At 39.2% G+C, this 17,273-nt stretch overlaps 1 protein-coding gene across 3 annotated transcripts in view; it reads right to left on the reverse strand.

The window, feature by feature from the left end:
* atrn (attractin) overlaps window positions 1-17,273 on the reverse strand; it is a 151,540-nt gene that overhangs the window by 122,886 nt on the left and 11,381 nt on the right. For all 3 annotated transcript variants that reach the window (XM_028001581.1, XM_028001584.1, XM_028001583.1), the window contains exons 2-8: window positions 17,093-17,176; window positions 8,439-8,552; window positions 7,602-7,730; window positions 5,870-6,066; window positions 3,085-3,253; window positions 1,774-1,864; window positions 943-1,192 (exon numbers count right to left, since the gene is read on the reverse strand). In XM_028001581.1, the coding sequence (XP_027857382.1) occupies window positions 943-1,192; window positions 1,774-1,864; window positions 3,085-3,253; window positions 5,870-6,066; window positions 7,602-7,730; window positions 8,439-8,552; window positions 17,093-17,176 (1,034 nt within the window). The remainder of the gene's footprint in view (window positions 1-942; window positions 1,193-1,773; window positions 1,865-3,084; window positions 3,254-5,869; window positions 6,067-7,601; window positions 7,731-8,438; window positions 8,553-17,092; window positions 17,177-17,273) is intronic.

The raw sequence follows: 17,273 nt of genomic DNA on the forward strand, positions 1-17,273 counted from the left end.
TAGTCGGACTGGAAGAGACTCAGAAGACGGTTCAAGTTCTTTTTCAGCTCGCAACAGGGTTTGGTTATCGATCGCTAGGGTAACAAATTTTTAATTACTTCCACTTTATTAGCAATCGGCCGAAGCCAAAGGTTCATTCATGTCGTTTTCTCAGGGAGATCAGCTCTTAGGAGGTGTAAGGATCTCTAACTGAGGTTAAGTTTCCCGCCAGCCAAACACTTTAGCATGGGTGCTACTAACAATCATTTCTGTAAAATTCTATCGATTATTCTGACGATTAATCGAATGAAAAATTTGGCACATTCTGCAGATTTTCATTTAACCACTCAACCTTTGTCTTATACAGAATATTAGGAACATATCAAAAGATGTAAATAAGCAAATAATTCAGATACTTTTTGAATAAGAAAATAAACTTTTTTTATTGCCTAAAATGCATCAACAACGTTTTTAGTGGCTGTTTGTTCATTTGTCGGAAAGGATGCGTCTGCAGTTAAGAAAAATACTGTTTACTAATGGGTTGAATATTTTTGAATTATTGTACTGCAAAAGGTGCTCAATATATGTATTTATTTATTTGTACATAATTTGAATCAGGGGAAGCTAATACTAGGCCACTAGAAGAGTTCTGGGTAAAACATTTTTACAGACAAACAAGAAATGGCTCTACTTTTTGTATGATTTTAGCTCAATTACTGCTCAGAGGACCTTGCAGACCCCACTAGGGACAAGGGTGTTAGAAAATGGATGGATGGATACTGCTCAGAGGCTGTGATTCTTTCAGAAACTTGACATTTTTTTAGAGTCTGTATATTCCAGTCAACAATTAATGGATTACTAAATTAGTTGACGGTTATTTCAATAACTGATTAAACGTGATTCATTCGATTAATCGCAATTACACGTTAGTGTTAAAACATGAAAACAGCCGGAGCCGCTCACCGATGTTGTACTCCTGCACATTGCTGATGTAACCGTAAAGAGGACAGTGTCCGAACAGGACCAGCATGACGGGACTGTCCCACTCTTGCGCGGGTGGCACTATGTGGGCCGAATGTCCCACCACAGCGTACTGGTCCTTGGGCCGGGGGGTAAGGAGGACCCAGGTCTGATTCTGGATGTGGAAAACCCACAGCTGACTCGACACATTTCCGGTTGAGTCGATCTTTCCGCCGTACATGTAGATCTTCCCCTGGAAGAAAGAAGAATTCTTTCAGATTATTTGTTTTTTTACTCGTAACAAGACCGTGTATTAAGTGAAAAAAAATCTGCCAGTTGAACCAATACCGTCTTAATATTAAGGAATTATTGACTTGCTGAAAAGTTACTTGTATGCTAGTGCACTTGAAATAAGAGAAAACTAAGATATTTGTACTAGAAACGAGACCAAACGTGGTAAGGTTTGGTGTTTTTCAAAGTAAAAAATACAATTAATTCATAAATACCACATATTAATATGCTTGTCCTGCACATCAGGACACAACTATGATTTATTATTCCATCAGCAGATCCAGACATGCTGACTGGAATTGCCTGAGATGCTGCAGCAAAACATCAAAACCTGAACATTTCTACATTAGACACAGACACAGATTAAGCTGCGAGTCCAGAAGAAGAACCTTGAGATAAAGCTTCTGTTTCTGGTGTAGAGGCCCCTGATTCTCTTCTCATTTCATCTCTGAACATCATGAACTTTAGGCTAGTTAACTATATAAAACGTTCATGGAGTTTTTTAGAAATACTTAAAGCCACAGGCAGCAATCTCTCACGCACCTCGTGCAGAGCCAGTGAGTGACCATATCGAGGGGTCACCGTGTTGACGGAGGGGTCAAGGGTCAGCCAGGTCTTGCTGCTGAGGTTGTAACTAAAAGAAAATAGAAAGAAGCGGAAAAATGATTTCGGTTTAGATTTGAAAACGTCTCCGCCTCAAAAGCAACTCATCCGTCTGTGGAAAACAAAACGGAGGGGAAACAAGCCCTTCATTTGTTCTGACGAACAAACAAAGCTGCTCAGGTTGATCTGCGGAATCTACAGGAGGCTAATCACTTCTACCAGAGGAGAACAGACGGAAAGGGTCGAGCCACGGGCCTCTGGTGGGAGCAGAAACAACAACCAGGGATGTCCAGACTGTCTGTGATGCCCCCTGCTGGCCCATTCTCATAAAAACACTTGGGGCAGGCCGAAGGGAGGAAAATAAACTTATCAAACCCTGGGGGTACTCAATGTGAAATCTGCAAAAACAGGAAACTAGAAGCAAAGGGGAGAAGGAGAGAGTGGAGGAACAAGAAAAAGGGAGGTCAGCCACAAAGATGCATATTAGAAGGAAAAGAAAGGACGGAAGGAAGGAAATTTGTTTGCAATGAATAAAAAAAGATAGAAAGGAGAGAAGAAAGGAAGGGATGGATGGATGCAGCATAAAATGAATGGCGGACTGACCGAAGGCAGGAAGACACAAGAGACGCACGGAAAGGGAGGAAGGACGGAAAGAAAGGAGTTAGAGCACAAGGATGGAAGGACAAATGAGAAGAAAGAAAGACACGAAGAGCGAAAGAGGAAAGGGCGCAAGAAAGGAAGGAAAAAAGGGAAGCAGCATTTAAACAGTGGGACAGGGAATAAACTCTTATTTTCTTTTTCGATCCTTTTTTCAGTCCTGGAAAAACACTGAAACCAGTATTCTGATTTTCCCCTCATATTTATTGCAGTTTTAGGGTATGAATAAAAAAAAATTCCAAAACAATCCTGAGCTTTGATTTTTTATTTCAAGGGAATGGTGTGATATTCCAGAGTGGTGTTTAAGATGAAGAACGTTCTCCAACTTATTTTGGACATAAAAATATTTTCATTTTAGCCTTGTGTGGGAAGAAAAATTCTCTCACTGTTCTTTATTTTCTCAGTAAAAATTTCAGTGTTGTTAATTCCCTGTGACAGTCAAATTCTGCTGTTGCCCTCAAACACATCAGAAATATTTAAGCCCATCAGTCACATGTGCTGCATTCCAACTCCTGCAGTCAGACCAGCATGTTCTCATCTACTTGGACCAGAACTGCAGCCTGTAAACCCAGATTGAACATGTGAACTACTCACGCTTTGACCATGTGGTAGTCGGACGTGTTGAAGACGTAGCCTCCGATGACCCACATGACGCCCTGCTCCACCACGGCCTTGTGGGACGCCCTGGCCAGGCCGGGCTCCAGGTGCTCCTCGCGGCTCCAAAACGAGGAGTTGGCGGGAACCGAGACGGAGCAGTCCAGACCTGAGGAGGGACGGAACCGACGAGTCGGAGAGTTTCTCAGCTCACCAGATTTCACCGTTGGGATGGTGTGTTCAGGTGTGGGTTGCATTTTGGTCCCAAGGAACCAAAGCACCTTCTTAAAAAGGCAATTTTATGTGTTTTCCAGGCACAAAGTGCCATTTCATATCACTGTTGATTAACCAAGTTACTTTCAGTTGTTATAAAAATGTTATGCATATCAAATACGACTCTTGCGATTAATTGATTTATTACGACAAGCCTAGAGGTGACAACATATTTGTAAGTTTGAAAAGTGGAATACTTTGTAGTGAATCTGTTTGTGCTTGAGTTGACATTCTAGTTGGGATCCAAACGGGACCAGATTTCCTTCATTTTGGGAGATTTTTGATCAACCGATATGTACATGAGAAACCAATCTTATCCGTCGATCTCATCAACCTTCACAAAGGTCTGGAATTCAGCCACCGTTTGCTCTGCTTTGAGAGAAGACTGACTGACCCACCCACCAGTTCACAAGAAAAAATAAATAAACAAATAAAAATTGGCCAAAATCAGAATCAGTGGGTCAGCTTTTTTTTTAAAGAGCTATGCATCCTTACATTTCAGTTTTTCATATTAAAATCATGTACAGAAGAACCACATTCCCTCTGGAAACACCAACTGTTGCCTTGTTGGGTCGAGTGCAGCAACTCCATCAGATGGCAGCAATCATAGGTGCCTTCCTGTGTTTATGAACCAGAACAATGCGGCCGACATAAACCGGAATCCTCGGAGAACGGGTGGGAAAGAGAGAGAGAGAGAGACGGCCTTTCTGCTAAAACAGCTCGCAATAAATCGTAGTCGAGAAACGGAAAGATTGATTGTTTCTCATCGGCTGCCTGTGGTAGAGTTCATCTCTAATCTCTGATGGCCCAAAACAATGGCGGCGTTCTGGCTCTTCAGCACTTTCAGAAAAACCACAAACTGTAGCGTCTGGTCCTTCAAACTGCCGTCGCTATCCGCAGCAAAAATATCAGCCGCGAGGCCCGCTCGACTTCACAGACATCTGCCCACGTTTGCACTTGTTGGCGTAGAAAATAAGATGGCTCTGAAGAAGGCAGTAAAAAAAAAAAAAAAAAAAAGCAGGAGAGGCTGCAGTTCCGCCGTGAAAAGCCCCCCATGACAAAGGTAATAAAGGCTAAAGAAAGGGCCTGTCTGTTGCTAACCTCCCTCAGCTTTTGGTAATGAGATAATAAGCACGCAGAGCTGTTGATATAAGTGCAGTTAAATTGAGCGGCGGTGTCCGTTTGTGCAGAACAGCGCCGCGGAGCCGGTAGAGCAGCTAACAAAGCAGCTGGAAGGGCCAGATGGTTCGGGTTCAGGGACACAATAATGTCACCGAAAAAAAAAAAAACAAGCAGCAGCAGCAGATTCGGCAAAAAGTTGAAGTCATTCTGAGTAGAGCAGGTGGATGTTCAGGGCAACAAAAGCTTCGATAATAGCAGAAGCACCAACTTTAGTCGCAGAGCTGAAATAATGGTGCTGAAGAGATTAAATAAAACATTATTATATCTTAGTGCTATTATTACACACACAGTTATTCTAGAGTTGTATCAAGGTTTAGCACCGTCACATTTTTCAGGTTGAAAATTCAACACTTTTTCAGATTTCTGTAGTTGGAGTTTATTATTCTAGACTCCATATCACAAAACATTCATTTATTTGCACTAGACACAAACCAGGAAGCAGCACAATGGGGAAGTTGGCTTGAGATTCGGTCATGTGCTAAAGGGTCATTTCACAGCCTTTTGTCAGCTTACATCAGATCCATTACAAATTGAATAATAATTTATTCGACAGGTGGTGGAATCTCTCTGCTGCGTTTTTATTTACCCTCTTTTTGCTTTATCTGTGCACATAGTAGACATTATGGTTTGAATGGGAGATGATGGTGTGTGGGGTGTTTTGTAGGCTTAAAGTTAAGAGTTGTCCCGATCCGATATTGGTATCCATATAGTATCGGACTATATCGGCCTGCATCTAAAAACTGAGATGCTCCAGGATTTAGTCCGGCCCAGAATTTCTATTCAGCAGTGCTTGAGTCCCGCGACCCATTGGTCATTAACAAATGGGTCAATTGTTTCCATACCTATTGTTGTTGACTATTATTGTTCTTTCGTTACCAAATTGCATGGCAGCTTCTGCAACACCTTTTTAAAAATGTGAGTGTGAGCCCTAAAAGTCAAACACTGAACTCATTTTTACACACAGACTGAGCAGAATCAAGTTAGTTAGAAAAGTTTGTAGTTTTTCTGAACGGTTATCAGCTCTTAGTGTGATCCAACCACTCCACATGAAACAGTGATTCTGTTTCATGTGAAGCTGTCCAGTCTAATTTTTGGCTTTTCCCCCCCTACTAAAAACAACTCTGTGGCCGTATGAAAGAAAATCATAAACGCCAAAAAGCAGCAGACTGTGCTTCAGTGAACATCTCATATTAATAATTCTGCGTGGTGAAGCTTCTGACCACTGTTCAGTTTCACTTCTGATAACAGAGTGCTTTAATACCCGACATGGGAAGCGCTGCGGTTTGTCATGTTTCATGTCAGAACGCGAAGCGGCAGAAGCAATGCCTACCTTGCCACCCGGCTTTGCAGATGCAGCTCTTTCCCTGGCAGCGGCCCCTTTCAGGGTAACCGCAGTCATCCAGGCAGTATGGGATGTCGCAGGCTTCGCCCTTCCAGTTGGCTTCACACTCGCAGTAAACGGAGGCGGTGGAGTTGCCCACCCGGCACTCGCCGCGGCCAGAGCAGTTGTTGGGACACGTGTTGACCCTATCATGGAGACGCACACGGGGAGAAAGACAGAAACAAGGCGTCAGCATAAACAATGACGAACGCATTTATGACAGATGCATTCATTCTTAGAATAAAACACAGGGCTTAGTTAAATAACAACTTTTGCTGGACAATAAATTGTCCCAGAAGTTACTGTGATAAATTATAATATTGTTGCTTTGAGTAGTTCAAGTAACATAATGATAAAGACATAATAATTGTTTCCATTAAGTGAGAAACTTATTTAAAATCACATGTGAATACGTTTTTTCACTAAATAAGTCATTAGAAAAAACATGCTATACCATGACACTCTACTTCCTGTCATCATCTTCCACATGGTTTGTGCCAGTGGCAACATCCGGTTGTTGATCATGTGACCAGTGTGATGGAAAAGTGTTTCCATTGCAGTTTTGTGATATAAGCCAATTTTGATGCGACCCAAAAAAACAACAACACATCATTCTAGTGCCAAAACTTTACTGAAAAACATGTTTCTTTTTTCAAAATTGCCATGTTTCCACTAAGAAAAGTTATTCTCAAACTGTTACATTTTGCAATCATAAAATTATATATCAAGACACAACACAAGAACTCAAAACCGTCTGGGCTTCTTTTAATTATGGAGAATTTACCCTTCTGATAGGAAAGAAGGTTTTCCACAAATGAAAAAACTAAGTTGTGTCATAAATTTTGATCGAAACTGAAGCTTTCAGCCATCAAAGCAGGACACGGCAGTGAGATGTTAATTTCTCTCCTTGAACAGGAATTGGAAGCGAGGCGAAAGACACAAAGGGCCTCCCTCCCATCATTCTTTCATGTTCCTTGTTTTGGTTAAAGGTTTGATGTTCCAGCTACTCCGCCTTTCCCAGACACCAAAGATTGCCCGGGGGCGCACTGCCTTCATCCCGACTGTGTGTTTCTCCGCCAGCACAGACTCTCATCGCGATGGCAACGGTATTGATGAAGTAGGGAAGAGCCTGGGGAGGGGAGCCGCTGTGCTCTTTGGAGATGTTAACACTGGACAGTGGTTCTGCTTGGCGTTTGAAAGTCTTTTGGATTTTCTAAGGCAAATTTGATGTCTAAAGGATTAGTTTTTCCCATTTTTCAAAATGTACCTTTTCTTTAAAAAAAAAAAAAAATTACCAGAAAAAATGAATATCCTTTTTTCATGAGACTTTAGGATGACAAATTTAAGATGTTTTAAGACCTTTTTAATGCCACAGTGAGCTAGCTTGATAGCTATGTAGCTAGCCTAGTCACAGGATGGACTGCGCTATGGCAAAGCTTTGCCTGACCAAAACTTCCACAAAGACAAAAAACTACATATACGAGAATATGAGATTAAAGAGTCCAACAAAGTTTAAGACCCCAAACTTAATGAACTGCACTCATCATAAGACGACACCACATAATCATTCATTTATCATCAATCTAGTGTACTATAAAAAGTCAAAACAAAAGGGATTTTTTTTTTGTCAAATGCATATGTAACAACATATAAATTGTGATAACCGTGGAGGAGAGCTCACCTGTATGAAATATTGAAGCCTGTCAGGTTGTAGGCTGCATCACTGAAGAAGTGCAGCAGGGCGTAGCCGGACTGGGACACCACCTCAGGAACCGTCTCATTCCCATATCGCTCCGGAACAATCAGCCCACTGTAAGAAAAAAACAAAACAAAAAACAAATAGCTACGTCTCAAATCTTTCCTTACATGGTAGGCCTATGTTGAAACCAATCCCCAGTTCGAACACTACAGTTTAATGTACGGAATTGTTTTATTTGTTCATTTGTACAAAATAGCATAAAGTAATTTGTAATTCCTCAGTTTTGTTATTATAACATATCAAGGGTTCCACAGAAGTTGGCAAATTTCTAAATATCTTAAGTGAAAATTTTAGGCCTGCACTGAGTGCAGTTTTCTGGCCGATCACAGATCTTTGAAAAGCCTGACCTGCCAATTCTGATTTTGGCCAATGCCGATTTTTTACTGTGAAAAGTCGATATATATTATGACAAAGTTTCAAAGTTGGCAAGAGTGTGTTGGTTGTTGTGTTTGTGGATGTAGATAAGATTGGTTTCTCACAGAAATATCGACCAATTGCCCATGACCCAGAGCAAGGAAATCTGGGCCGATTTTTTGGTGCTCTCCTAAAGTTTTTTATTGGACTTGTTAATGTGTTTGAAAACTTTCCTACTTCTAAATAAGAGTTGTCTGACCTATTATCAAAGAAGGATTGTTTTGTGTTCCGATAGCACAACAGCCCAAACTGAAAATCTATATGCTGAAGTTAAACTTAACTTCAGGGGTTAAATTTAACTTCTGCATAAAGAAAGGATCTACTAACTCACTGATTGGTACCAACCTGAAAGCAGCGAGCAGCGGCGCGTAAATGGAGTCGCCGTCGTAAACGTAGAGATGGTCCCAGCTGCATTCAGTGGCAAAGTGGTTGAATCGTAATCTCAGAACGGTGTTTGGCCTGCAGAAGAGAACAGAGTTTTTTTATTATTATTATTATTATTATATCTGTGTGACCACTGAAGAAGTGGAAGGTGTTCCTGATTTAAAATTCATCATTTTACATAAATGTGTGGCAAGAACTTGAGATTTGTTTTACATTTAAAAAAGACCAGTGTGCTAATTATAATCTCCTCTTTAAACTAAAACATTAAGGTTTCCTCATAGTTCATGTAAACACATTTCTGTTTTAAATAGAAATTTATTCCTGACCAAAAGTCCAAGTAGAGCTTTAAAAGTGATGGATTCTGCAAACGGGCCGTTTCTGAAACTGCTGTTAACTATTTTTGCAGCAGTTGTTCTCCAGCATTAAAAGTGGAAAAACCCTGAAGTGATAAAAAGTACTTAACAAAACACCCACATAAAAAAGAAAAATTATATTACACATTTTACAAGCTATATCCATACACACACGGACAGGAAGCAGGCCTCCAACGAGAGCGCTGCCAGTTCAAACAATGAAAGGAACAATAAAACTCCCAAGGTGGCCACTCAATATAGCAGCAAAACATGTTTCATATTTCAATCTTTACTGGGGTATATAACTAAGAGCAAAAATAATTTTTTTAAAAGGCTGGAAAATTCAAACCTCTGAGCTATTCATGTAAGCTCAAATACCAGAAAAGGGACTGGATGTTTATAGTTCAACTATTAGAGTCTACAGGTGAGAAACTCAAAAGTCTGATCTTTTCCCATTCAGCGAACACACATAGCAAAGCTATCAGGATGCACCAACAACATGCTTCAGTGTGGAAGTTGTGACGGAGCAAAGATTACTCAGTTTTCCGAATGCGTGAAGTGCTTAAATCAATTCTAACCCTTCAAAAGAGGCTTTAATATAGGATAGGATTTTAAAAAATACTCTGTTGTCCCATAAGGACAAGTCTTTGAAAGCAGAAGTGCAGCGTCTGTAAGATACAGACGCAATAATATAGAAACTTAAACGTACAGTAAAGATTGGTTTAAAACAGTAGTACCACCCTGGCATCTAAAAACAAGAAAGCAAAATAGATAAGTAGTTAAATTAACGTACAAGACTTCCATGCTTTATTTTCCACGGAGACATGTCGACTGTTTAGTCAAAACTTTTCATACTTCTGCAGTTTTAGTGATTACATGTTTGACTTTTCCCAGCTACAAAAAGGAGCAACAGAAGGTCATATCAGACTATTTGATCTGGACCTGACTTGAGGAATTCTGAACATGTTACCACTCGGCGTCTCCTTTTATTGTTGCTAAAGAGCATATAGCAGGAAATGTCAGCAACCAATAGAAATCACAGTTAAAGTAAGAATCTGCATCCTCCAGGAAGCACACATCAGAGACTGAAGACTCATCTTCATTTTCAAAAACAGATGCCAACATGTCAATTTCAAATGATTTTGTCTTTTAGGTCCTGTTCTGCATCCACGGAGCCTCCTTTTAAAGTCCTCTAGGATTTGGGGGTCATAATTCACATGTTATGTAGGCTTTTGATATTCTCATCAGCGGCGCCCAGTTGTAAAAACAATACAAAACTAGAGGGAATAATTATCCAAACAGCAACGCCTCAACCAAAGAAATGATGAGCAAAAGTCTCCAAAGAACAAATCAGAGCTAAGCTACTCCTGCTACTGAGTATCTCTCTTAGAATCTGAAAAGTTGAGATTAGATTTCCATCTAGAAAAGCAAAATGCTAATCAATATTAGGAACCGGACAGAAGAAAAGAGGCTTGAGGAATGTTCAAGGATTACTTTACTAGAACTAAAAACTGAAACCTGAATGAACATTCGGCAAGCCTGATCATTTCACAATGCGTAAGAGGATTTCACTGCACCAATCAGGCTTTTACTGCTCTATGCCAATTCTCAGTTGTCTGACCAATTGATTCCTATTTACTATAGTTTATTTTTGTTTCAAAATGCAACAATTAAGTGCTTCAAACAATAGCTGTGTTTCCAATGACCACATAATTGCACAATTTGTCTTTTTTATTTTTTTATTTTTTTTTTATTTGCTTAGTGGAAACCTGCCAATTTTGAGTTTTGGGTTTTTGATACGTTTTATCAAAATTTCTTTTCGACATATTTACCAAAACAGTAATGGAAACATACTGTATATACCATCACATGAGCCACATCATCAACAACCGGATGTTGTCACTGGCTCAATCCACGAAGAGGACGAGGACAGGAAGTAGCTGGAGCATCGTGTGTTTCTTATTGACTTATCGCATGAACACACTTATTCACATGTGATTTTAATTGCATTTCTTATTTAATGGAAACACCACTATTGCAAAATTATGTTTTTTTGATATCATTGACAAAGTTTTGTGCACATTTGTAACAGAAACGCAGCTAGTGTCAAAAAATAAATAAATAAAAAATAGAGCAGATTCCTTGATGTAGGTAGGAGTTTTGATTCTTTGTAACTCCAGCCTTTAAGAGTTCTTATTCAACTCAAAACAAACCATTTTGTTCACGACTTTACAGACAATAGTGGGGCTTTTCGGTGCCGGTGCATTCAGTGAACAGAAAAAAAGTAGGGTTTTTTGGGGGGTATTTCACATGCCAATCATAGCCATTTGATTGTTGCATCACTAAATTTGACCACCAGCGGCAGCAGACAGCAGAGCAAGCCTGCTTACTGAGGCTTTTGACAAAAAACATGAGATTCATATAAATATGTCTCAGCTGCAAATCTATTTAACGTCCCAAAACGAAATCAGTCACAAGAGAACAAAGATCCCTTCTGTGCTTCTTTGGTGAAATACAGGATGTAGGAAGTTTGTTATGAATGGTCACATTTTTGTCCTAAAAATGTGACCATTCATTTAAGTAAAGTGGAGATTCATTTGTCCCCTCTCTGAGAGGAAAACTTAAACTAGGCATGACAACAGCCCCCGAGCCCCTTCATTACAGGGCAAGACTTGTGACCAGTCACACAAACTGGGGACAGGCTAAGGAGGCGCAACAAAGAAATGTCCTCTTCTACATTAGCAGCAGCCAGTAGAGTCTCTTTGAGCGTAAGAGCAAAAAAAAAAAAAAACAACACCACACAAATCAGGTCTAAATGTCTACATGGGTCACATCACTGCAAGCCATTTAATTTAAGGAAAACATGTCCAGTGGTACAAAGTTATTCCTTTTACGGTAAAAGGGGTTCTGCAAGTTTCATCAACTTGAATTTAAGTCTTTCTAACACCATTGTGAATGAAATATATGACCTGTATCGCAGCAAAAAATGTCAAGCTAGCTTGATTATTCAAGCTAGCTTGAATAATCAAGTTGTCTGAGTTGTCTGTGTGCAACTCAAAAAATATCAAGCTAGCTTGATGTTTTTTGTAAGGATGGAAAACTATTAAAGAACAATTGGTACTGCTTGTGAGATTAACCATTTTTGAGCATATTTTAACTATTTAGTCACATTTGTTCTTTAGTTTGAGACAATAATTACAATTCCTTTTGATCTTTTTCCCTGTTTGTCATCACAGCTGCATCTGTGGCTCTCCATTTTAATTTGGTTCCCCCTTCTCAGCTGTCTTTCCCTCCTTAGTAGCTTTGTTTAAAAAAAGAATCTCCAATAGGCAAGGCTGGTGATTGACCACAGAGTTTAAAATCCACCGAACGTCCGACTTCAGAGTTTGTGTCGCAACATATGTTGTTTTTAAATCAGCACTAGCAGCAACACCATTTTCCGGGGAGCTTTTGTCACGCCAAGGAGTTGAAAACTAAGAATATGTCTGTGTGCAACTCAAACTTTTGCCTGACAGAAAAGTCCTGCAAGGAAAAAATAAACAAAAGAAGACATTTTCAGGACTTAATTTCAGATGCATGAATTTAAGACTTTTTAAGGAAGCGCAGACAGCCTGTTTAAAGTTATTGATGCAAAGTCATCAATTCAATACATCTCTTTCTACCTTCCGTTTAAGATTCATGTGACATCTGAAGAGAATTGAATGTCACAACAATGAAATTCAATCTTTCTTATTGGGATTTTCTATGTGCTGCTGGATGTCATACACAATCTATCACTATTTATTCAGTGTGATGTATGAAAATATGCCACCAATATGAATATAAATTTGAAAAACCAATCCTGGTGCAATGCACTGTGTCACCTCCAGTATACTAAATATCGTGGAAAAGTTTAAGCGGTGTGAATACTTCTTAATACTTCTCTACATGCTACTAATGAATGGTGTCACAGTGGGGCATTTAAACAAAGAAGAAGAAAAAAAGACATGTCCTGACTATACAGAATGGATTCTCGTTCTCATAATGGAGAGCAAAACATCATGTTGTTCATCTTTTGGATTCCCTTTTGATCAGTGGGAGTTTCTTTAGTGCTTGACACATTTATTGGTGTTGATAAATCTGCTGTCTAAGATTTGTGAGCTTAGCCCGTCCAATCCGTCCTCTGGGAAGCTGTTATGCTGACCTAAAACAATAGGCAGTATTGGATTTCTTGCAGTTACTTTGTTCCCAATTTTCATCCGTCAGTGTCTGGAAACTATCTCCCTAGCCTCAGCGGATCAGAGCGACTGATTCTGCACACAACTTTTATGAGTTTGCTGTTGTTCCTAGCAAAAGGTTCTGATTTCAGGAGAGGAAAAAAGGCTCATTTTAAAAATAATTTCAATTAACGGGGTAAGAATTGGCTTTAAAGGTATAAAAGAGTTTTAAACTGTTCCTATCTTTATGAAGGACTGACGATTTGGATGGATTCTGTTTTTTCCACCAGATATTGTCCATATATTAGGTGTCCTTCGGGTACCCGGCTTAATAACTACCGAAGAACAGTACAGCTAACATCCAGCACTTTGTTGACCCAAATGTGATTGCTCAGCTTCATCACAGGCTACGTTCACACAGCAGGCGAAAGCGACCCAAATCCTAATTTTTTTTTGCCCATATGCGACCTTTAGCTGGCACTTTGTCACTACGGTCTGAATTGCTGTGAAAAATTCTGATCTTTAAAAACAATAAATACTTTTTTTTTTATCTGATTTAAGACACTTCCATACGTGGTACTAATCCGATTGTTTTCAAAATGTCTGCAGTCTGAATTGGCATATCGCATTTGATTCAACTTTTATGTCGTTGGTGTGACGTGTGTCGTAAATTTGCACCAGAGGAAGCCAGACCGGACTGAAAATAACAATAGCTGAAAAATGTGAATTATGGAATTATGAAAGAAATCCGTGTCACAATCCAACCACTTTGATACATATTCATATACAAATAACTTTTTATCACAGTTAAGCAAGGTAGGTGGCATCAGCTAAGTCACTCACTCTTAGGTTACCTAGCAACAACCTGTTGAGTAACTTGCGCAACAGCAGTTTCAGGTTTCGCCAGCGTGCTTCATAGCTGCTTAAAAATAAAACATAAAAACCCTGTTTCTAACACCAGTTTGGCAGGATTTCATATATTTAAAACAAATAAAAACTAATCAATAATGATCAATATCGAATGATACGATGAAACTCATATTGTGATACGTTTTTCAGCCATGTCGTTCAGCCCCACTTAACAGCAGCAGATTGTACTTCACCCAGGCTTTAGAGTGGAACCGAGCAGTAGAGAGCCCACCTCCACACGTTGCAAAGAGATTATGTAACCCAAAAAAGACTCCAAACAAGTAAAACTGGAGAAAAACAATCATCCACCCATGGAAGTGTCCATAGCTGTGGGGGAGCCGGTGCTTTTCTCACCAAGTCATCGGCGAGATGCAGGGCGTAGCTTGGATAATTTGCCAAACCATTATAGGGCAAAACAGAGACAGAGAAGAAGAATGCTCACTCTCACTGCTCACACTCAGTAAGGGCAACTAAAAAGAATGTCCCTAATCTGTAGGAAGCTGGAGTATCCAGAGAAAACCCACACACACACACACACACACACACGGAGAAGATACAAAGTCTATGCAGAAAGAACTGAACCGGCTCACCAGAACAAATCATGCAATATTATAACATGTCTATTTATTTAGCACTTTAAAAAAACAAGTACACATGGTTAACATTGTGCTATCAATGCAGTGTAGTAAGACTGAACTCAGTTTTACTTTATCAAGTCATAAAAAAAAACACCAAAGGAAGTAAAGTTAAGTTGAGGAGTGGAGATGAACTGATCGGATAATATCTGTATCCATCCTGATATTGAAAAAATATGTATATATCAGGTATCGGTGGCTATGTCCCCGATCCATAAGGACAGATCTATTCAGTCTAATTCTATGCACTGTGATTTCAGTGATGTCATACTTTATTATTATTTTACATAAAATTTAGAATTCCTAATTGCACTTTCTGAACCATTTGACAGAAAGTGTGTTGCAGTTTATTTTTGCATGTTTGAACAAGGTAGCCAACATATTGTGTTTGTCATTTTCAGTTTCCTTTTTGTCATTTTCCATTGGCTGTTCTACTCCTAACTGCACTGACTGAACAAATTAAAAATTGTGTTTCATGTTTGACATGACAGTACACCAACAGCTTCTGAAGCTGTTCTGGTGCAGAGTTAGCAAAAAATAATTCAGTATGTAAGTGTTTAAAAAAATCGTTTTAAGTCAATTTAGCGCTGTTTTTCTGTATTCAGTTGGTATCGGCCGATATTAAACTTCAGATATCAGTATCTGAAGAGAAAAAAAAAAGGATCACTGCAGGGATTAGTCGACACCATAAGTGACGTCAAACATTAAAAAAAATGTTGATAGCGAGTTTTATTGTTATGTTGTAAAGAGCAGAACCACTTCAATGTTGTTTATAGAACTGCCATGCACTACAGGAAGTTTTGGTGACAGTTTCACTTTAAGTTTCTGCTGGCATTGTCTGTCTGCTAGCAAGTTAGAGGCAAATCAGAGTTCTCATTCAGCAGCAGCACAACTGCAGTGCAGGAGCATCAACACAGGCACATAAGGACACACCAGGGCTTTGTGACAACTCCAAATGGATACGTGTTGTTGCATTAAAGTCACAGTGTGGTGCATAATTTTACCTATGGCAGTAATAGGCGCCAATATTGGTAAAGATTCCAAGGACAATATCGGGTGTGATATGTGGTTATTTTCTTCTTTCCCTTGGAGCGAGTATCAACAGAGGAAATGGTGTTCATGTTGTAAGATTATCTGTTCAGTAATGTTTAACTTTTAACAGGGAATCTCTGGACAACCTTTGGTTAAGTATGTAATCTAAAACACTTGACATGGGTGAGAATTGGAAAGAACTGTTCTACCCCGAAGATATATTCTTGAAAACACAGTTTGTGATTTATGAAATGTTGTTTTCCATCTGTGAAAATAAATAGTGCTCTCTATTGCAGGGACAGTAAAACATTTTAGTTTTAGTCTTTAATGCAGCTTGAATGGTTTACTCTAAGGCAGTGGTCCCCAAGCCCCCAATTCGTACCGGGCCGCGCAAGAAATAATTAAATATTTCCATGTTATGTATTGAGTCTGGAAGATCTTTTATTTTGAAAATCCTTTAACCGGATTCTGTCGGTCACGTCTTGCGCAACATTGAGCCCACAAACAGCATCGGTTTCGGTCTCCTTCACCCTCGACCCCCCCAGTTTTCTTTTCCAGAAGCGCGCACCCACCCTCCCCTGGTCCGCAGCAAATTTGCGAAGTCTTAACCGGTCCGCAGTACTAAAAAGGTTGGGGACCACTGCTCTAAGGTAAATCAATCATTGAAATTGTCTCTTTTCCCCCCATAAAAAGTAGAATTATGTCAAATTACGAACTGTGTTCTAAAGAATCTGACCCAGTTCCAGTGAGATTTTTTCATTTTCAGTAGTAGTCGTTCTGCTGAAGACACACCTTATGATTTCACCCATAATACCCAGTTGGGAAAGGTTTGAACTAGTGCACATTTGTGATGGTTTTACTATTATTTTAAGAGAAATTGTGACATATTTGACATTTAGAGCACTCTTTAGTATCCTATATTTGTGATTAGCACAGCTAGCATGACTATAATTCAAAAACATATTCATACTACAGAAGTGCAACAAATGGATTTTATAGATTAATGAAGTTTTCTGTTTTTATGTTTATTTCATTTTTTGAAAATTGGGATTTTTTTTTAATCACCAAATACCTAATGGTAGTGAGTTTCATCTGCCATCTGGTATTTACTCGGACTTTAAATTTAGGAATAAAAGCACATAAAAAAAAAGGTTACAATTTCTTTTTCATCCAAAAAACAAAATTGATTAAAAACAGATTTGATATGAAAAAACATCAGACTTTATTTTTAGGCCATATTAAGCTTTCACATGCTCTCAAATTACAGCTCCCTACTTTAATGTATCATATTGTAGTTTTATGTAAAGAACCAAAATTGAGTCTCAAGAATCAATCCAAAGGCATGCCTCATTTGCAGATATTTTTTTTTGAAAACAGTATCATTTCCTGAAAATGTGGCAAAACAAAACAAAAAAGTTCAAATGATAGGAGTATTTTGTTCAGGCGCTGTGGCTGCTGGTCTAGTGGTAGTGAGTTTGCGCTGTACTTACTGTCCCTCGATAAGCCAGGTGCACTTGGTTTTGTACTGATAGTTTCCTGGGCCATCAGTCAGGTAACCGGACGGTCCTGTGAGCCTAGAGGAGAAATGAGACAGAAAGAAAGAACAAATTTAAATCCACAAATACACCTTTAAACAAATTTGACTTCGTAATTTAGCGCCTTAAAATTGGG

The sequence above is a fragment of the Xiphophorus couchianus genome, chromosome 19, assembly GCF_001444195.1.
Source record: "Xiphophorus couchianus chromosome 19, X_couchianus-1.0, whole genome shotgun sequence".
Classification (NCBI taxonomy): domain Eukaryota; kingdom Metazoa; phylum Chordata; class Actinopteri; order Cyprinodontiformes; family Poeciliidae; genus Xiphophorus; species Xiphophorus couchianus.